The 22,173-nt window shown below is 35.3% G+C and overlaps 1 protein-coding gene across 5 annotated transcripts in view; it reads left to right on the forward strand.

Moving 5' to 3' along the window:
- SKAP2 (src kinase associated phosphoprotein 2) overlaps positions 1-22,173 on the forward strand; it is a 120,087-nt gene that overhangs the window by 21,277 nt on the left and 76,637 nt on the right. For all 5 annotated transcript variants that reach the window (XM_075143507.1, XM_075143506.1, XM_075143510.1 and 2 more), the window contains one exon: positions 1,930-2,034. In XM_075143507.1, coding sequence (XP_074999608.1) covers positions 1,930-2,034 — 105 coding nt within the window. The remainder of the gene's footprint in view (positions 1-1,929; positions 2,035-22,173) is intronic.

Genomic DNA, 22,173 nt, shown 5'->3' on the forward strand with positions numbered 1-22,173 from the left:
GGCATTGGAGGTGAGGGTTTATATATACATATATTCTGTGCATTCTAGTACTAGTAAAAGTTTAGGACAGGAAAAAAATGGAACAACTTTTCATACTGTATAGGTTGTGAATATCATGTCTGCTCTTTTTATATGGAGTCTATCATCTAATAAATATATATATATAGACAGAGACAGGCAACTGGTCTCTGGCATGTAAGTGTGAAAGATGATCATGCAGGTTGTAAATATGGCATAATATTTTCTGTTCACATGCTATCTGCTCTCTGGTTTTCTGTTTGGAGGAAGAGGTGAATCCTGGAGAGGGATAATTTACTTTTGATTGGTTTGACAGGTGTGATGAAATGCAAATATTTTGGTCAGATTAACACGATGGCTGGAGTGCTACTGGAAGATGGCTGTGTCAAAAATAGATTGGAGTCAGGTTCAGATTCAAAGCAGTTGTTATATGGCATGGGAGGAAGCTTTCCCAAGAAAAGCATACTATATTAATGAAGGGAGAACCAATTTGGTATTCAGCAATCCTGGGATGTAAAAGAACTCCAGCATAGAAAAAATCAGGCTTTGAAGTCTTATCTGCATAGAAAACTTGCTGTTCTTTGCCAACAACTATGGTGCTTTTTGGGCATGGACTCTGAATTTTCCATGATTTTCCATTATTAAATGGGAAGCAAAGGGGTAAAACTCTCAGCCATGGACAGACAGTCCTACTGATGAATGTTGTTCATATGTCTGTGGAGAAGAATATTTTCACTATGCATGGGGTTTATTTTGGATTCTGAGAAATTAGTTACCCGATACAGTGCTCTGAAAGGGAACACATGAATAGAGAAGCATGTCTGGAGGTCTCCGGAAAGTTTTCTGCATATGAATATACCAAAAGGCAATGCCTGAGCAATTTAGCCTTATATGCTTTTTAAGAAAATTGAGGGTCATTTGATCTGTTGGAGCATCAGCTTTATGATTTTTGGTTTGGTGATTTTTATCATATTTAATTATTGGATTTTTCTCCTTCACCAACACTTGATTTTTTTTTTTTTTTAAAGTAACAATGTAGTTTATGTTATTTTTTCACCTCTTCTTCACTTAGATGGTATTAAAAAAAAAAACCTCAGAAAAGATAGTGAGTTTTGGGAGGGAGGACTTAAATTTTGGCTAATAAAATGAAAGCTTCGACTAATATTGATTTCACTTTACCGTTCCCAGACCTTCACACTTAATGTACTCTGATCAGTGTAGTGCATTGGTTAGCTAATAATGTAGATTTTGTATATATTGTGGTGGGGCTCTCAGCTGTGTAAGAAACTCACCAACACAGTGCTGCATTAGCCACAGGTTCAGACCGGGTGCTGTCAGAAGGCGATTCCATTTTTAGTTTCATGGGAGGAATACACGTACACACGCAACATTTGCAAAGTAGCGCCTAATTATGGTGAAGAAAAGCGAAAGTGGGCAGAGGGCGACAAACTGCTGCCAAAAGTAGTTTGGCAGTTCCTTGGAGGGAAGTTGCTGCAGCTCCTTCCTGCACTCAGACAGGCAGAACTTCTGAGCTTGGCGCTGCCTGTTTCTCCTCCTGCCAGTGTTTTCCCTTGCCCACCTCTTTGCTGTGGTGTGTGTTTCTTTCCCCCCCCCCCCGCCCCGTGTGAGAAGCTGTCAGCTGTGCAGCGCTGGGAGCGGGTTCATTATTTAGGGAAAACCACTGCAGCCACATGTATGCGGCCGGTGAGAAGGTAGCCCTAGAACAGCAGCGCTCACAGCTGCGCTTGAACGTACAAGGTGCGTGTTACAAGAGTCTGTGAGAAATGGGATTTTTTCTGTTTCAGATGGGGATTGGTATCCTCCTCATTAATGAAAATATCTGGCTTTGGATTCTGTCTGTGTTTATAGGATAGACTATTTTAACTAGCAATGTATTTTTGACTTTCACAGAATTGGAAGATGAGGAAGAGTCTGAGGGCTCTTTTTCTTCGCCTCCTGATAGTGTCTCAATAGCATCTGACCGATATGATAAAGAGGATGAAGCACCTTCTGATGGTATGTGACACTGTTTACCTTAGAATGTACTAGATTTGCCAGTTTGCCACAAACTCATGTAATCGGATCCTCGTGATGCGAATGTTAGTGTTGGAAATCAGATAAATAGATAGGCATCACAGCTGGACAGTTTTCTTACCTTTACAAGAACCTTTAAAGGAACTGAAGAGCTCTCTCTAGTGGTCTTAGAGCATAGTGAAGCTGTCTCAAATTTACATGTTTTTTTTTAAACTCATGTTTTTTCGTAACGAAACATCTTCTGTAGATGCATATGTTTTTAAAGATAGATCAATGGCTAAAAAAGTGTGAATATTTGTAGTAACAAATTGTTTGTTAATTCAACATTATCAGATTCTTGCTTAATTTTATTGTGCTACTTAATGGCTTACTGTATTATTTATCTAATAAATAATGAAACAGTTTATGTGATTGATATTTTTCTGCAAACTCCATGCAGAATAGGTTCATAAAATATTAAATTAATTATTCCTACAATGTTTCCTTCCATTAAGACAGTCTTTTGTAGAATGTTTTCATTATATAAATTTTAAATTTGAGTTTGCATTTAAAAAAAAAACTAGGCTCCATAGCTGTTTTCCATGTTGTTTTATTTTGTATTCATTAAATTTAATGCTAAATGCGACTGTTCTGAAGACATGAACAATTGAATATTTCAACAGTTAACAAGCTTGCTTTAGCATAGTGTCCATATTTTTGAGATTTGTTTATTGTATACATAATATAAATACCTTCTATGGATAATATATGGCAATAAATTAAGTATATGTACAAATAAATTAACGATGTATATTAATTTGTGGCACTAGAAGTTAGATAGACTTACTAGTGAATGATGTTTTCTGACATGATATGATGATCAAACTGTGCAGCTCCATCTCGAAATACAATTGCTGAATGAAAATATGCTTCCTGCAACATAGCACTCCACATTTTATGTTATCCAGATTATTCCCTTTGGAAACATAAATTGCTTTTATGAGGTATAAAATTATGACTATTGCAGAACAGGGATAAGTCAAGTACATGCATAAGTGATAAACCTTCTAACCACTGATTCAGAATAACGCAATTTTTTTTATATCCAGAACTCTGTAAAATGTGTAACAATAATAATCACACTTTTTTTCATATATTGAGCTTGTTGCATTTTGGCAATGTGACCTTCTATTAAAAAAAATAAAAACAAGCCTTTTTGCTTTCTGGTTGAAATGTAATTATCAGTCAAATTGAATATGGCTTTTAGAAAACCCACACTAATTTTCTAAACTACAGATGAATGCAACTTTCCATGTATTTATTTTTGCTTACAAACATAATCTTGACATTATTTCTAATTGTAACTTGATAACATGGTACTGATTGCATAAAGGGTATGTGACAAAATTGTATGACTATTTAATAGGAGGTATGATTATAACTTTTTTCTTGATTAACTGTTTTGAAACAAATCTATAATGTTCATAAACCTAAATAATGAATGGCTGAAGAATGCTGATGCAAGAGTATATGAAATACCGTATGAGTTTGTACAGATAGGTGATTAATTTTTAGCCTGTTTTGGAAGTTATAATTATGAGAGTAGGTATAATAGCTGCCCAACAATATCTTGGCTAATTCATTCCAGTTTAGGTAGAAATGTAGTGGGTGCAATTGTATTATATTTAAGATGATTTTACCTCACTGGTCTTTCTACGTTTTACGATAAATCCTCTTTAATTATCTAGTGGGAGGGCAGCATGAGGAAAAGTTGAGAAAAGGTGGTAGATTTTAATTTGTAAATACTTTCATTTATTGGAGGAGTTCTGTTTTCCTCTTTGAATGTCCAGTGTGTTATTCTAAGACCATTTTGATTTTAACATATGTGGTCCATCATTCAGGTCTAGCCACCTCGACTATGTATGAAGATGTATGTTGCGAGAATCTTATAAGAGGTGGATTGATCCTCAGAGGTGCCATTTGTTTCAGTTCTCCTAGGCATGAATGGGTTTGTTGAAGCTTAATACTGTATTTTTGTTTTTTAGCAGTCTGTTATTGTTCAATATTTAAATTCTACTCAAGAAGCTGGATCCATAAGGTGGATATTTGATCTTACATTGTTACCAGTTTAGTTCAGCAGGGCTCTGTGCAGGTGTAAAACCTCATTTGTATAGGATCAAGGCTCTCAGCATTAACAGAGGGGCCTAACTGTAGGTAGCCAAATTGAGGTGTTCTTTTTTTATATTTGAGTCCATTCATATTTTTATGTAAAACCTTTTATATACCTTTTCTGCTAAAAAAAAACCAAGCCCCAAACAAAACAGGCATTTACCTTTATATACTTGAGTTAGACTGCAAGGTTTGTATGACTTCTGAACGTGTCACTATTTGACTTTGCAGTGTTACTGTCAAAATGTAATTTGTGAAGGCACCCGCTTGGTAACAGATAAAGAATTAGTGTATTACGTGTACATTACAGTCATTGTAAAATCCTGGAGTTTTTGTGTGACCTTTGTCTAATGGTGTATTAATTACAAGAGAGATAATCCATTTAACAATAAGTATGGGATAACTAAATTAGCACAGGTCACCTAAAGGCCTTTTGTCAAATCTGATTGTTATGTTGTCCTTTTGACTTTTACCTTATGGTAGGCACTAACAAAGTATCTAAACTTTGATGGATTATAAACTCTAAACATGATATGTATTTTTCATAATGCTAATGTAATTTTCTAGGTACTGAAAAGGTCAAACCCCCACGTCTCTGTGTGCATTCTAAGTCTGTCTTTCCTTTTAATATTTCTTTTTCTCTGTTCCTCTGGTTCAAAAGTTCACTCAGTTCCCAAATGGCCACCTAATTTTCCAGTTATTCCCTCAAGCCATATGTGTTTTGGTTTCTTTATGGTTTATTAGGTACTGTAGGAAAGTAGCATAAGTTATATCTTCTAATGAAATTCAAGCACACTTCAGTGATGCTTTGACTTGATTGCTGGCAGCAATTAAATCACAACGAAGGAGAATGATGCATAGGCTTACATGTCCAGACACCCTACAGAAATTGGAAAAGGGATAAAACACAACAAAACCCCCAAATAAAATAACAAACCCAAAAACAAGACAGACAAAACAAAACAGCACTGCCAGGCACTCCTTTCTTAACTTGATTTTTTTTTTTTTCCTATTGGCTAACAGCCTGATTGATAGCAAAATCATAACTTGCTGTATGCTAACAGGCAGAGTTCACTTGTAGGTTATTGTGAGCTGATAAAGGGTTAGATGGAGTTTTGATTTTCGCATTGGTCCTTGGTGCACCAGATTAATGGAATTTCAATGAGAGACTGGAGTAGTCACAGCTTTGTCAGAAAAACAGATGGAGATTCTATAGCCATGTCTGCTCATTAATACCAGTTGCCTGAAAGGTGTACTACTTCTCTATACAAAAGACTCAACATAATTGATTTTTGAGCGGCGTATTTTTTCACTTATTGATGACTAGGTTTCTTGCAACTTAAATGACAGGTTTTTGTATAGTACATTGTATAACAATGTTATGTCTTGTAAATTCTTACTCCCCTTCCATCTGTATTTTGAAGAATGTGTGTAGTGGAAAATAGATGTCTTGATCAGTTAAAAACCAAAGCATACCAAAATACTTAAAAATTGAAATAGTAAGACTTTCTTTAAAGTTGGTAACAAACTTATTTTTGGTTGAGACATTAATAGGGAAAAAGTTACTAGTTTTCATTTATTTTTCAGATTTCATAGGATGGTATTAAATCTAGGTTCAGTGCCATGCTGAAACTTTCCTATTTAACAGTGTAAACTTCTTTTATGATCTCAAGGGATTTTTTTTTTTAACAGCAAAATATTTTGTTTTATGGTATGGTAACTTGATTCCATAGTAGGAAATGCCATTAGTATTGGAGGAACAAACTTTCTGACTTTGTAAGTACTGTGAGTGAACTGACCACTTCTGAAGAAGATATGTCTGTTTAGCTCTGCAGGGAGTATGTGATTGGGTAATTACTGGATCTAAAAAGATCACAGTGAATGCTGCGATAAAATAATTTAGATCATCATCATTTCTGTGGAAGGTCTAGAAATGTTGCCTTGAGCATGTAAGGATGAAAGAAGTACTAAAAATGTGTCTGGGGACTTGTATGCTCTTCAAATTGTCATATTTGGCTATAGCTTATGAATAAAATATGCTTTTTAGTAGAAAATTGTTAAATAAGGTGAGAATCTCATAGTAAAAATTCCCCATAGTTGAAGTAGAGGAAGGTAGGGCCTAAGCAAGCAAAACAGGATATTTGGAGAACTTTGGGGAATCAGAATAAATGAAGGGGTTGCGCTTTAACTGTTTGTCATCAGAGTGCAGTCTTGAAAATGAGCAGAATTTGTTGCTTTCTGCAACATGCTTTTCTTGGTATAAGTTTTGGATGGAACAACGCGTTTTAGCACTTTGTTTTCATGCAGCTCCACGGCAAAAGTTCTACAGAAGTCTTTGCAGGCTTGACTCAACTATTTTATATGATCTTTGCATTTTGATTGATCAAGTGAGAATGAAAAATTGTGTGACTAAATTTTACATGCTGCTTCTTTTGACATTTTAAGTCTCAAATAAAAGTACTGATGAAGTATCTATCTTTTTTTTTCTTCTTCTTTTATTTTTTCCTTATTTGGTAGGCATAAAGGTTTGAATACTGTCACTGAAGAAGGGTAGAGTTCAGTGTAAGACCTTATCTTTATGTACAATGCATATACAAGTATTTTCCCACTTTCTTCAACTACGTTCCTGCTGAGTTTATTTTTGAGGCACTATATCAAAGCAAAAACTGTGTTCCATCACTGAGCTAGTTAAGCAGTATTAGCAACTAAGTTAGCAAAGATTGGAGAATGGAAAATGCAGGTAGGATTTTTCTGTCCTCTTCTCTCTCCTTTTGCCCTTCCTATCCCCCCAGTCGTGTATAGGTTTGCCACTATTTTAGTATCATAATCATGTACATGGAAACGATGTTTGGTTGTCTTGGGGATGACAGCACTGGAAGTTTACCTGAGTTATTCTAGGAGATTAGTTATTTGCTTTGCAGTACTGGAGAGAGTTCCAAACTAAGTGCATGACAGCCGTTCAAAGAAGTGAGAAACTTCTTTATTTGTCTTGTTTTTCTCATAGGTAGATCTCTTTGAAGGCAGAAAAACATGCATTTTCTTATTCCTTATATCTCTTTAAATATTGAAGCTTGATTAAAAAAGGCCATATTGAGGGGAGGTAAGGTCTAGGTTTACTGAAATACTTAATGTTTGGTGAGAAAAGGTGACTGCTACTTCATGCTCTTATTAGGAGCTGGCAGGAGGGCGATAGTGTCAGTGCCATGGGAAATGGGCAAAGACTGGACTTTGGCATGCCAACTTTGTTTTGAGAGGATGCTAGTTACTGTCAGAATCGTGACTGGGAAATAATGTAATTTACTATTTTGATATATCTAGGTAATTCTATGTTTTCATTAGCAGTTTAATAGAGTCTCTTGCTGTGTCTGAACAGATTGTTGTATGGCAGAGGAAATACTATGTATTGCAATGTATTATGATTCTGCATTTCTGGGACATTTCTGGCTGAAAAGGTAATATGACTGATCAGAAATGTTGCTTTCAGAATTCTAAGAAATCGTAATTAGCAACTCAATCTCAAGCAGGAAGACTGAAGTATAGAATTTCCAATGTGGTATGCTGAGGCTGTCAGAGGAAGGATGCATCACTAGGGAATTAGGCCGAGACACTTATGGACAGTTTAGATGTTACCCAAAATACAATCTTCTACAAGCTGATGGAACACAATGAAAAGTAAAACATACTAAGGAGGAACTTAAATCGTGACGCGTATTTTAAAAATTCAGCTTATGAGGATATTGGTGCACGTGGGACCATGCTTGCATAAATTCCCAGATCCAAATCTGTTTGCTTAACAAATGAGAAGAGAGTGCTAATTTTGTTGAAATTGTCAAAAGCTGTAAAGAAGATCAACTCCTTGTTGGATAGGAGGGACCTTAAGAGTAAAGTCAGTGTATAACTTTTAGCATGCCTGAGATGTTTCTTGGCAGACACCTGTCTCATCTTTCCTAAAAATGTCTAATGGTGAATTTCAGTCTTCCCCAGGCAGCTTGTCCGAGTGTTGCACTGTACTTGCTAGTAGAGGATACATACCCTAAACTCTTCTTGTCAGTCTGTTGACATTTGACTCTATTTTGTCCATAAAGGACACGATGATGGTATATATTTCTTTTTTTTTCCCTTCTGTCATGAATATATTTGAAGACTAAGAAGAGTCTTTATAACTTTCCATCCGTAACTGCTGTTGAAACCTTATGAAAAGAACAAGCAGCTGAAGTGCTTGCTTGTTTGTTTGTTTGTAGGATCCACAGCAGTGAATATAGCAGCAATGACTTATTTTGTAGAGGCAAGAAGTTAAAAAAAAAAAAAGTGCATGTGAAATATGCAAAGCTAATCTAATTAATTTTGATTTAAACCATTTGCACAGAACAGAAGGGATTAATTTCTGATAGGAAGCAGAAGTTTTAAGTGAAATTTTGGCCCTGTTAAAGTCAACAGTAAAGTTAAAAATGGCATCATGTAGGTTAACAGTGTGTACAAATTGATGATACTAAAACGTTTGAACTTCTAATTATCATGATGAAAAACTTCCTATTAAACAATAAACCCCTGTGTTCTTTTAACATTTACCTTTCTCCCATGGGAGAGATGACATGGTTTGTTGCTCATTTTATTTCATCTATGTTGCTTCAGTGACTGAGCAATAACAAAACAGCCATGTATGCTCCACCACTACACAGGACAATATCCACAATAAAAAACAAATAATGATCTGCTTAGCCCATTTCTTTTTCACATTAGATCATAATTTTATTCAAGATATGTAACAATATCATGGTAAAAAAACCAAAACAAAACAGAAAGCTGAAGTGCAATAGATTTTTCTATTTACTTTATGTTGCTTGTTGGCCTAATGTTTTTCTAGATCGGTTCTTATACACCACAAATAGCTGAAATAAAAAGGAAGAGGGAGGGTTTTCCTTCAGCCTCTTTGATATGTGATAAGCTTTTCAAGTGTGTTTTGGAGGCTGTTAATTATGGATTTAGGACCTTATTAATGCTTTCCTCAGCTGAGTGAATTTCTACCTTCTGATTTCCCTGTAATTCCTCTTTCTTCCTGCCAAGCAGTAGTGGCAAGTCAGCTTCCATTCTGCTCCTTACTCCTTCCCTCCCAGAAACAGACTGATGCATCAATCTTAGATGATACCACTGCTTCATGCTACTTCAGTGGCGCCTGGAGGTGGGTACTCTTCTAGTACCTTTCTAGAGGTGAACAAGTCCAGCAGATTGTTGCTGCTTGGCATTCAAGGCAAGAGGCACCTTTCCATCCTGATATCTACAGGAAAATGGGTCTGCCGTCAGCATATACTATGCAGTAGACCCAAACATCTCGGGGGAGAACGAACTCTACAAAAACATAATGGTTTGTTTTAGGCTAGATCAGAAATATGTAAAACAATGCTCTGTGTGGTACTTCATGTTTTCCATGTCAAGGATGAGGCCTTAGAGTGCCTGGATATAGGAACCAACTGAAAAAAAAAAAACCTTGCAATAAAATTAAGTTTGGTGTAAGCTTTTCTTTCTCTGAATTGGCGATTAGGAATTGTTGCCCATATTTAATTTATTGCACGCACTGAAGTGTGTATCAACACTAATGAACAGAAAAAGATTTTTCCCATATTCCTGTTTTTGTGTTTTACCTGATTAGTACTTTCTATAGAGGTGCGAAGTGTATCTGTAGAGCTTAAGCAAGTACAAAAAGGGCCTGTTTTCTGTCAGGCGTCATGCAATCCAGGCATTAATTTAGTGGATTTGGGTTTGTTTCCTTTTAAATAAAAGGGAGGTTGCAGTGGATTAGTATTTGTGAATTTTGAGATTAAATTTGAATGGAAAAGTAAAAACTTGGAATGGAAAAGTAAAAAACTATGTCATGAAGAGGTTTATTAAAGTGTTTTGCAAAGAAAAAAAACATTGTAAATTAAATCTTTATGATATCCACTATATGGGCAAGTTCATTATTGCCCTTATCAAGAAGATGTTGCAGGTATTGTTCACCGCTTAAAAATTTGCAGCAGAAACCATACTTCCTTTGGACCTCTGTCACTAGACAGTGTTAGTTTGATAGTTTTCTCAGTAATTCTTCATAGATGTTTACTTGGATTACTTACAAGAGTAGGACTTTAGAGTAGCAGACTAAAAATGCTTTTCTCCAAACTAAATTTATTACTACAGTTTCTTAAGTAATATTAGTCAGAGCCCATTCACCACCATCACAATAATGACAGGTAATACCCCATGAGGATCTTAGCCCTGACTTCCCTATTACTAGTAGTCAGAAATAGTTTTGGCCCCGTTTTGGGCAAGGAATTATGAATTATCCTATACTATAAAATGGAGGAATACCTCTTCTGGTCTAAACAAGATTTTCCTGGCTGCCTTCTGAATATTTACTCTATCTACCTGAACACACATTCCTGAATGGAAAGTACATCACAGCCTGATAATAACTTTCCAGAGATATCCTAGTCTTCATATAAAACATCTTTTTGCTTGTTCCTCAACAGTCAAATTTTGTATTTCTGTATATGGACAGGGGTGATGTATAAATACTCACAATGCATATTCAAAGATGCAGTTAATTTAGTATGTGCTTCGCATATCTGCACTTGTGCATCACCGCTTTGCATTGAAGAGGTAAGGGGACACGATTAGTGTCAAAAGAATGTGACTAGGGGCAGAAAGATGTTTGGAAAGGTGTACGTGGCTGTGCTATAAGACGAAAATGGGATGGAGGCAAGTGAAGTGAAGGTGGTCCAAGTCTTTTTGGTAGGTAACAGATAAATTACTGTTTTGCAAGTATGGATACAGGAAATGGGCCTTATTGTTACTGTTGCCTGGAAAAGAAGTTAATAGAAGTATTGTCATTGACTTCCAATTAAAAAAAAAAAAAAAATTAACCTTGCCTGTTATCAGGTGGAGAGTCTAACACATTCTTATAATTCTGTCTATTTTGTGTTTAGTAATTTGAATATGTATGCATATGAAGGTGGTGGGGGAAAAAGTTTGTCTTTTTGATTTCTAGAACAGCTTTCCTTATATGAAAGTAGCACTGGAATAATTTTTCTCCCTTTAACGGTGTCTTCTGAAGCTAGTTTTAATACTGTATTTTAACAGTGAGAAAAATAATTGGTGAGACTACCACAAACTTTTTTCATCAAAGCTTTTTGGAATATTTTGGCAAAATGGTTATTCTGTAATTGTGTGTGTAAAATAACTGCAAGTTAAGAGTTGAAAATACACAAAAGAATGTAGTCATAACATTGAGAAGTGCAGAGATATTTTTCTGTAATGTGTATAGATAACGTTTGGAATTTTAGGTGGAAAATAAAACCTGCAAAATAAAAACTTTGTTTTTACATGTTAACCACAACATATCTGCGAATTTCATTTGGAAATATGGACTATGTGATGTAGTTGATAGAGATACATTTAAGTACATATTGCTTTTTTAATATATGGCATACCTTTTTTTTTCTGTCTCGGATTGCTGGAATCTTCCAGTGCTCTCATTCATTTGAGCGATATTTAGAATGTGGTATAAAAATAATATGAAAATGCTGTAGTGAGCTGGTGATAATTGATTTACTCCATCACACTGAAATACCTCTTGTTTTCCTCTTCCTCCTCCCTTGGGCAATAATCATGGGATCAAGCTGCCAGTCTGTAGACATAATTTTTCCAGCAATGCCATCTGGCTCCTTGGCACTGGAAGTTGTATTGGCTTCTTTGCTGTTTCCACTGATTTTTGTCAAATGTTAGTCCGTTGATGAGATGTCTTCTGCTAGTGGGTGCTGATTTCCACCCCACCCCCTACCCCACAAGTGAATATTGTTCTTTATTGGTGTTGTAAGGGACCGTTTATATGTTTATATTGTGTGGTGGTGGTGTGGTGTGGCTTTGGTGTTTTTTTTTGTTTTGTGTTTTTTTTTGTTTAAGGAATTTAGGGTTTAATATGGGATCTCTTTGAGGAAAAATTAGGATTTATGTATCAGTTGGCTTCTTCCACCCATGTTTAAAATACAGTTTCCCAGGATTTTTGTACTTTTTGAATAGTATTAGCATCATGTCCTCTCACAAATTTTTATAGATCTTCATCGTTAATGTAGAATTGTCTACTTTTTATTTTTGGGAACTTTCACTTTTAAAAGAAATTATGGATAAACAATAAGAATTTGTAGGGTCTGTGTAACAGATGTAACAAGCTTTATGTTTTGGAGTAACCAGCCAACCGAGCTATCTTTTTTTAATCACAGAACTACAGTATTATTTTTGCTGTCAACTATTCTTTAAAAAAAAAAAAAATTCTAGAAGTGGTGGCTCAGTAGAACAAACACATCTGAATTGCTTTATTCTGTTCAAGTCTTAGATGCATTTCACTGCCATACAAGATATAATGACGGTATTGATAAAGAGTTAGAAAAGAATGCTCTGTAAATAGTATTTTAATGGAGATGGGAGGCAAATCCTCTTGATCTAAACTCTTTTTGTAATTATGATTGTTCTTATTAATTTCTTAATTATATTTTAATTTTTATTTCCTCTACTGGTCAGAAACATTCATTTAGGGAAAAAAAAAGCCTGAGGATCTAAGGATTCCAACAAAATGCAAAGAACAGAGTTTCAGATAACACATTTATTCTGCTTTAAAAAAAACTGCTTTGAATATTTTGGGTGAATAAAAAAAAATCCAAAGCCCTTTCTATTATTATGTAAGTGAACTCCTGTTAATCAGGACAAGGCTAACTAATTTAAATTCTTTATATATTTTTAAAAAATTTTTATTTTAGCCACCATTTTCAAGTGCTGTGTCTCAGATGAATGAATTATACTCATCCCTGGGTGTAAATCTAAATTTTCTTTTGTGTTGAAAGTATTTTCTTAAAGTTTTTCAAGGTAACCTTATGAACTCTCAAACATGAACAGTTGTGGTTAGTTGGCCTATTGTAATATTTTTATATTATTAACCCTAAAAGTAGAAAATAATAAGCACTATTTATTTGTCATAGTTTTAGTACTACCCTAGTGTAATGCCTTTGTTAATGAAATACTATTAAACTGGTATTTAAATCAATATTATTGTGCTTTCCCAGCACTGGAGAAATTGTCCAGTACTGGAAATGATAGGGCTAAAAATCTTACATGGGGCAAGGAGAGCCTTGGTGAGGTTTTTGTAGCAGTTGGCTTGAATTGAACTTCAAGGATCTCTTGGTGTCTTTTTATAGTAGTCTTTTAAAGAAGACGGCGACGACAGACAGTGTGTCTGAACGTGGGTCTCCTTATCAGTGGCTTGACTCTGATACAAAGTGGGTATTTTTAACGTATGAGTTCAGCTGCAAGAATCTATAGAAAGAGCTATAATATCAAAGTATGGCAAGCATAGCTAAATATGCATGATCTATTGTAATAGTAAAAGTGTAAGTCTTTAGGTTCATAGAATATGTCCTCTCATGAAAGATTTTAAGAGCGTAGGTATATCATGATTTTCTAAAATAGCACCAAATCTTCTTTTTGTTCGTAACTAAATGTGAAGATAAAATGTTGCCGCTAATCAATTGTCTGGGATGCCACCTCATTAAGATTTACACGATCATCAAAAATGCCCAGAATTGTTTGTTGGCTATATCCTAACTCAAATATATAAAGGGGATACCACAGCATTTTTCTTTAGAATCGCAGGGAGTTCAGTGACCTTTTGTGGCAAATTATGTAGAAAGAAAATATTTATATTCATTTAAAATAACCTCCATGAAGAAATAGTCTCATTACCCTGTTTGATCAATTCCTTGCAGCCTGAGCTGTAGCATGCTGCTATTGCCATTGGTTGATGGAATACGCTGAGAAGTGGCTAATGGTGATGGTGCTCATCAGGACAGGGTTCAGCCAGCGGTCAGCAACAAATAATTCAAGACTGTTTCTAAGTTTGTGGCTGGTGGAATTTGCTTCTTGCCCCAAGCCAGCAGCATTGCTGAGCTGGGCTATTTGATTAGAAGAGAAGCATATTTGCTTCTTAGCAACTGCACATTTGCACAACACACAGACCTATACTGCCTCCAAAGGTTTGCCTTTTGTGATGGTGGAATAATACTTTTCTGTTGATTGACAGACAAAAGAGATCTTTGCAATGCAGAAGAGTTTACAACCAATTTTTTCTTTGTCTTTTGTAAACTTATCGGAGGTGCTTCTTAATTTAGCATTGCCTGATGCAAATTTGTATATGCAGCAAGACTGGCCATGATTTGAACTCCTGCATCTAAGCTATTACTGCTATGCGTATTTAAAGGACAGATGCACACTTACGCTTAATCATTGGTGTGTGCAGCTTTTTGCCCAGCAGGTCTACCTAATGGAAATTATTTTCTACTGTATTTTGAAATAAATTTTAATACTTATATTACTATCTCCCATGCAAGAGTGATATTCCTTTTCTAGAATATAATGATAAAGTGAAAGCTGTTCTATTCTTAGTGCTTTTTTAAAATATATTAACAGAAGTGCGGCAATGATTGCAATTCTAATAGTGCGTATGCGTGTGTAATTTTCGATGTAGCATTTCCCACAGGAAGCGAGTCTACAGAAGAAAATGTGTCTTGTCAGTAGAAGGCAAAGGTATTTATAACACTGGTAATCCTTGAAAAAAGACAATTTAGGAAAAAGAAAGCCTGAGATTTACAGTCCTAGGAGGCCAGGGCAAGAAAAAAGCAAACTCTTTTTTTTTTTTTTTTTTTTTTTATGGTTTTACAGCTCTTTTTACTCCTGACCTGTACTTTATTGTGGAAGTTTCCATACTGCCATAGTGGAGCAATAAATCACTGACGTGGTTACTGAAATTTTGCATGAAATAGTTAAGTACAGTTAGTGTTAATGTGGATTTTTGATGCAGATATCTGCTTGCATATTTTCCTAAACAAAAGATATCTTTTAGCTTTCATAACTAAAAACAGTGAGTACTTTTCTAAGTGGATTTTATAGCCTGTTAAAACTGTATCTTCTAAGGGATAGGGAGAGTTAAAGCAGGAGTGTACAATAAAAGGACTGTGGGCCATATTAGCATGGCTAATGTAAGCATCCAGGAGTTTACTTACTAATAACCATTTCAGTGGCAATTCAGAGCCAAAAGAGGAGAGGAAGAAAGCTCTCTGATATGGTGAGGCAATAATAAACCCCAGATGACCCTCTTTAAGTCAACATTAAACCTACCAAAGTTTTAAATCCTTTTTCATGTAGGAATTCTTTTTCAGTCAGATGAACAATTTTAAATAAATAAATCATAATCCAAAATTTAGGCTTTTTAGAGAATTTTGGGGATGGTGAGGGATTGAGACGAAAGCGGTGAGGGGGAATCAGTGGCTGTTCTGGGGAACAGGTATTCGGTGTGTGCATACTGCTGAGCAGGAAGCAAGGCACAGAAATGGGTGCAACTGTTGTTTTGGAGGCCCTGGAAGGGCTGATTGGTGACTGACTTCATTCTCTTCCTTGTTAAATTTGGTGTGTGTATATATACATTTTTAGAAGGGTGTTTTAACATACTGGTAGGATTTCACAGTCACTAGGGAGAGGTGTTAGCTTTGGCTTAATTTTTGAGACATTCAGAGTTGTGATAGTGTGATAAGGTGGCTGCTTGTTATGCTGCTGAATTGCCAAAGAGATGCTTACACCTGGTTGACTTATTTTTGTATCTCAATACCTGTTAAGGTGTTACCTGTGTTCTACACAGATATTATAGTTCTTTCAGTAATATACATATAATGAAGTAGTGGGGGGTTTTTTGGTTTGTCGTTTTTTCTTTTTTTTTTCTTTTTTTTTTGATAACAGAGAGCCTTTTGCAAGCACTAGGCTTTTTGAACAGAGTAACTAAAATACGTAGGAATTGCCCCATCGCTACTATCAAAATGCAACTATATCTAGGGTAGAATGCAGTAGCTTTTACAATGGCACTATAAACAATATCCAGCAATTTAAGAGCAGGATATGAGGAATATCTCACCTAATTGAAATGACAAGGGGGACTTTGCATAGGTAGATGCAATTATTAATATTGGAGGTGGGCCAGAATGCTGAGGTTATTCCCCTCATCTTGATAATTAGGCTTTCAGTTTCATTAACAGTCATTGAGATATTGGGTGACTGGCTTATGTATGAATATAACCATAATACATATAAAAAACCTTTTATTTATTCATTTTTTTATTATTCTTTAGAAGCATCTCTTGGATTATGTTAAGAAGTCTGTATAAAATTATTATGGATCATTTTTGGCTGTATAGTTCAAGATAGGGAGAAATAAAGGAATGTTTTATGATGTGCAGAACGCCAAATGTATGAAGACTGAAGGCAGCATGGCTATGCCTATTTTTGGGTAGATTGTGTGCCACAACTAAGTCACTACCATGTTTATTTTAGTGGCATTTTATTTCCCTTTTCCAAGATCGAATCTACAAGGATTTCTAGCTTTACAAATGCGTATGTTGAGAAGGGAAATTAATCCAGCTTTGTTGTGCTCCCAGGATGTTTTCAACCTGGGGTGAATTTAACTTTGAACAGGTCTGAGGAATCTACAATTCTTGTTGTCTTTAAGCCCTAATTTAGGGAATATAACTTAATGTGTATGGCATCTTTAAATTCCCTTGCCACTCTAATACACTGTCATTGGATTCCCCCCCTTCCGCCCCCTGGTTAATTGCCTTTGTCCTTCGGAAACAGATGTTTTGAGGGAGTTTTTGTTTGGTTTTGTTTTCCTTTTTAGGGAATAATAATGAGGTGCAGTGATTCATACCATACTATGTTGGTACCAAATAGCTGCTTGCTATGTTTCGGAAAAGGCCTTGAGTGTCTGTACCTTAATTAAATCTCTAGGCCAGTCTTTTTTCAACTGACTTCTCCTTTTCCAAGTTCTATGATTAGTGTCTTTTCAGGAATGTCTGGTAGAGAATTTCTTCACTGTATCTGCAGTTAGTGACAATTCAGGTTTTAAATTTAAAATAGCCTTCAATGGAGAACATCATGAATATAAACCAAGAAGGTGAAAATATTGTATAAAAAGCAAATCTACTGAGTCAAAATGTTTAAAAACCTGAAAATCAAGTGTGTGAAACTGAACAAGCTAAAACAATGATAATCACCTTAAAACTGAGAAAGAAATTGAGTAGCTCAGAACTGAAGTGGTTTAGGTTGTTGTTTGGGCTCCCCCTGCCTTTTAACAATTAGAACAATGCTATTCTAAGGTAGCATTATAATAAAGAAGAGTGTGTTTGCAACATAACTAGTTATTCTGTACAGATTAGGCCATAATTTGTCCTTTTGGTTTGATACTTACATTCATGATCCTCCTGTAGTTCTTCATGAATCCTTTGGGACTGAGTCAGTTGTCAAGCTCCGATGGCTTTTTCATGTTAGTTTCTTCATCTGTGAGATTGTCCTAAGTAACACACCAGTAATTTGTAAATATTTTGAACAAAGTTATCTTTGTGTATTGTATTTCCCTTCCACACCCAGAAGTAACTTCTTTTGCCAGTATGTTTTATTGACTAATACATATGCTATTGAATAAAATTATGTTCATGAAATAAGAACAAATAGAACAGTGATTAGTCATTTTATTCATTCAGTATACCTCTAATCTTGCACAGAAATGGCCTTTGGTAGTGATATAAAGACATATATTGGTATAGATAATGCACGAAGAAGGTGATCCCGGAGTCTTGTCCTTTAGTATTTCCACGTCACTGGCTGGCTTCCATGTAGTGTTCTCTAGCACAATTTTGTGCGTGTTTTTCAAGAATTTGTTGTCAAAGTATATTATTTTTGGAGGATCGCAAGTTCATGTGAGGAAATCGTGCAGTGCATTCGCATAACTGTTGTAGATGCAAATACTTTTGCGGGAACAATATAAAAAGGAACCTTTATAATGATTAGATTTTTATTTTGATACAGTTTTGTTGCTAGTCATAGATTCATTGGCTGCTTATGGGATTTCCGTTTATGTACAAACTGAAGCTGTGATTTAGCTTTTGGGCTGAAAAAATGAAAAAGCTGTGAAAATTGGCTAAGTGCCAATAAACGTGTGTAGTGTATTTTTCATGTGTCATCTTATTTTCATTGGATCAAGGCAGTTCTAGAATCCTCCGCTGTATGTATGTGCCCTTCATTTGAATGAGTCCGTGCTTCAGGGAACCTAATCGTGATAAAAACAAAAAATGGGGGAAAAGATTTGGAAACAGATATGCAAATATACTAGTGGAGGACCTAGGTGGTACAGAAGGTGTGTAGCAGGGACTGGAACTAAATCTGTCATGTCAGTTGAAGTCCATAGCAATCTCTTCCTCCTTTACTAGAAACATAACTGTCAACTAAGAAAAAGCCCTGGTGGTTAGAAATGCAGCAGTATTATTCTGTGCATTGCCACGTACTTATTATTTCCATATTACTATATTCAGGCTTTAATAGTCAGCAGTTTTTTGTTGTGCTACTTGTTCACCACTGCAGGATACCCATGTTCTTGATGTGGGGAAAGAGGTAAAGTGACAAAAGCTCAGTTAAGTCCTTAAACTAAACCCACTTACTTTTTACAGTTGATATTTTGTTTTTTGAGTGACAGTGAGAATTGAAAAAGTGTGTGTTCAAACTGAGCGAAAATTTTGGCTTTGATATTGGTATATGTCCCGAACTGCCACCATTTTCAATGAGCTATTTGTATGTGTTAGATAACAGCATTTGTACCTGACCTGATTCTATATATAAAAAGGAGGGGGGGAGAAGGCAACATTATTAGGATCAAAAATTGTTTTTCTTTGATTATCTAAATGAAATGATTTTCTGAGTCTTCTTACTGTTTACTGTAAGGATCCTCTTTCATGGTCTTTTTCTCAGTTTTTCTCTGTCAATCTGATGTATGCTATAGCAATCACAGAAGAAAGTATGCAATTTTCTGTGAAATGCATGAATCGGCACATATGTGACATCCCAGTCTTATACGTGCTGTAACCTTCCTCCGCCCCTTCTCTCTCCCTCCCTCCAACTGCTTACATTACTTTGAAAAAGTATGTGTGTGTGGGGGTGAGGCGAGGGAGAAACAGTAAAGTGGCACAGCAGGCCAGAAAATGAAATGTTTTTCCCTGTAAATATATTTTTTAAAAAAAACATAATGAAACCAACAACATTTCACAGCATTTCTAGAAAGATGTGAATAGTGGAGGAAAAGTAGCTCTGACTTGTCCAAGATTGCAAAAGGAATCTGGTTAAAAGCCAGGACTAGTTCTACGTTTTCTAGCTCCTGCTTACATGGTAAGATCTCTCCGTTATGTCTCACACTTCCCAGCTTTCTAAAGTTTTTGACAATTTGAAATGGATATTAAAGGGACATAGGGTAAACTTTTTTCCCTGCCCTCAGAACCACATCATTTATTAACAGATGTCATCCTAACGTGTATACAACTTCCATGGCTTTGAGTGTTATTGTAAATGGTAAAAAGCCTCTCTTTGGTTGGGTTTAAACTGGTACCGCCTTCTGAAGTACAAGAGGTGTTTGTAGTTTTGTATAATGTCTTAGTTTTAATAATATTATTTTAATATGCAAACGTTGGTGTTCCTTTAACTGTCTAAAAATAGCATATTCTGCTCTGAGTTTTCAGTATCAGAGAAATCATTTAGATAATGATATAGGTATAGGTATAGGACCCCAACACCACCCCACCCCTCTCCAGGAGTTATAGCAGTGTATTAAACTGCTGATACAGACACTAAAACTGTGGGTTTTCCCTTACTGGTTCATCTGAGGGCGTTGCTTTTCTTCTTTTATGAAAAAGTTGGTGGTACAATTTAAAGGCTGGTATATAGACCAGACTGAAAGTAGTAAAGTACGTTCTGGAGGCAATAGTATAATGCTTTCTATCTGAAAGATCACAGCTAACTTACATAAACTGGTGGAAAAGTTTATGAAAGTTACTCTTCAACTTGCAAGTGATTGAAGTGATTTGGCTTCACTTTAAAAACAGCAGCCTAAAACTGAGCTGCCTGAGTACTATCATTACTCCAAAGCAGCATAATTACCATTAGGGGAGAATTGGTTCCTTTAAAGGAAAAAATAATGAAGGGAAAACTTCTTAAAATGAGTTTTATTACATTTTTCTTATAAAATTAGTCTTTCATTTTGTTGATTAATGCTTGAGTTTAAGATTTTGATGTAGGCATTTCACCATTATAATTCTGAAATATGGGAAGTCCTTGAAAACATTCCCGGATTGCCTTCTGTCTGTCTGCCTTGTAAAAGATCCTTTCAGTTAAATGGACCATCCTCCTTAAATGATGTCATTAGCTTGGATTGAAAAGACATTGCCTGCAGGGAAATCATTTAATTGTCTTAAAGTGCTCTACTTCTGTGGATCTTGAAGCAGCACCCTCACTTCCATCTTTGTATCAGATAATTCATCTAAAATTCTGTTTTTAATCTCTGACGAAATATTGAGATGTAATTTCCACTTTTATTGGAGAAACTTGAGACCTTTTATAGTCTTGTCTCTGTCAAATAGATGGAAAAGTTTCACTTGTTGAAATGCAAATAGGTACCGTCTTTTTTTGACTTAAAGAATTAATTTAACTTGCATTCATGCAGTGCTTTATAAATATTAATGTATTGAACTCTTACATTTCACTGATACCAAGATATACTTTTTTACATGTGTGTTTCTAAAACCAGTAATATTTGCTTGTTCAAACAGCAAGTTACATTTTAGGGATAAATGCAACCTTTTTTATTTTTGTTTAAGGCAATGTATTGCATTTAGGAAAACAAAAATAATGACCATCTGCTTTTTTTCATTGGACTTACCAATTTCTTAGTCATGTAAAATTCAGTTTGTCAGGGATGCTGGGAATTTTTAGTCAAGTAGGCATTCAGATGACGAAAAAATAAAACCTATGTGTACCAATGAACTACTAATATAATTAGAAAATGTAATGCTTAAAAATATATTGTATATTTTTGTATATAATCTATTGCACTTACGTTTTTAAACTATCACTCATTTAATGTTAAATACTTCAAAGCAGGAAGAAAAGTGTATTTCAAAACACAGATTTTTATATATGCAGTTTCTGGTTTGGAGAATGCTACAAAATTTTCAGAAAATTTTGCCCCTCAGAGAGGCTGGTTTTGCCTTTAAATTGGAAAAAGTGGCTTTAATAAGAAATTAGTAAGTCTCTATGTTCTCATCTTTCTCTGCTGTTGAAATACTTCAAAAATGCTTTTCAAGACTACCACTGGATTTGTTGGGTTGTAATGAGTTATTTTCTCAGCATGAACTTTGTTACTGTGGCTGTTACTTTTTTTTCTTCTATACTGCTGTATACTGAAAAGCACAGTAATTCTGAGCAAGGGGCATTTTAATCTTGTTTTTAATTTTGCTCCATTTTTTTGCTCACATTTTCACTTGGTATTAACCTTTAAGGAAAACGTTTTGGTAGCATGCATAAAACCTAGGGCTCCAGATTTCATGTTTGCTTTTCTTCTAGCACTGCCTACCAAGCTCCAAGAGAGACTGCTTTGTTTATTCTTGTGGTATTTTAATTGCGGTTTGTGTAAGTTGAACTATGCTAGAAATTCCATGTGAACTTTTATCAGAATAAATATTTAGTGTCTGTTCCTGCTCCTCTTGTAGCTAGTGTCAGTTTTCCCCAGAGAGGTACCAGATCAGGAAGACCGCTCTGTTTTGCTACTCTTAAATTTCTGGAGTTGACTGTAATCCCTGTCAAAAGCTTCAGAAATGGGTGGCTATAAACAGAGTACTGAGGAACCTCCAGAAGTGAAGTTGCTTCCTAGGCCACACCAGTGAATTGTTTATGCTTTGATTCAAAAATATTTATATCCCTTACCATTTTTTATTCTGTCTCCTATTAACTATTACAATGTAGCCGTAATTATTTCTTTTTTCAACCTTGCTAAACCCTGGCTTTCAGATAGTTCAGATAGATGGATTGCTT

The sequence above is a fragment of the Calonectris borealis genome, chromosome 2 (genome assembly GCF_964195595.1).
Source record: "Calonectris borealis chromosome 2, bCalBor7.hap1.2, whole genome shotgun sequence".
In the NCBI taxonomy this organism is placed as follows: domain Eukaryota; kingdom Metazoa; phylum Chordata; class Aves; order Procellariiformes; family Procellariidae; genus Calonectris; species Calonectris borealis.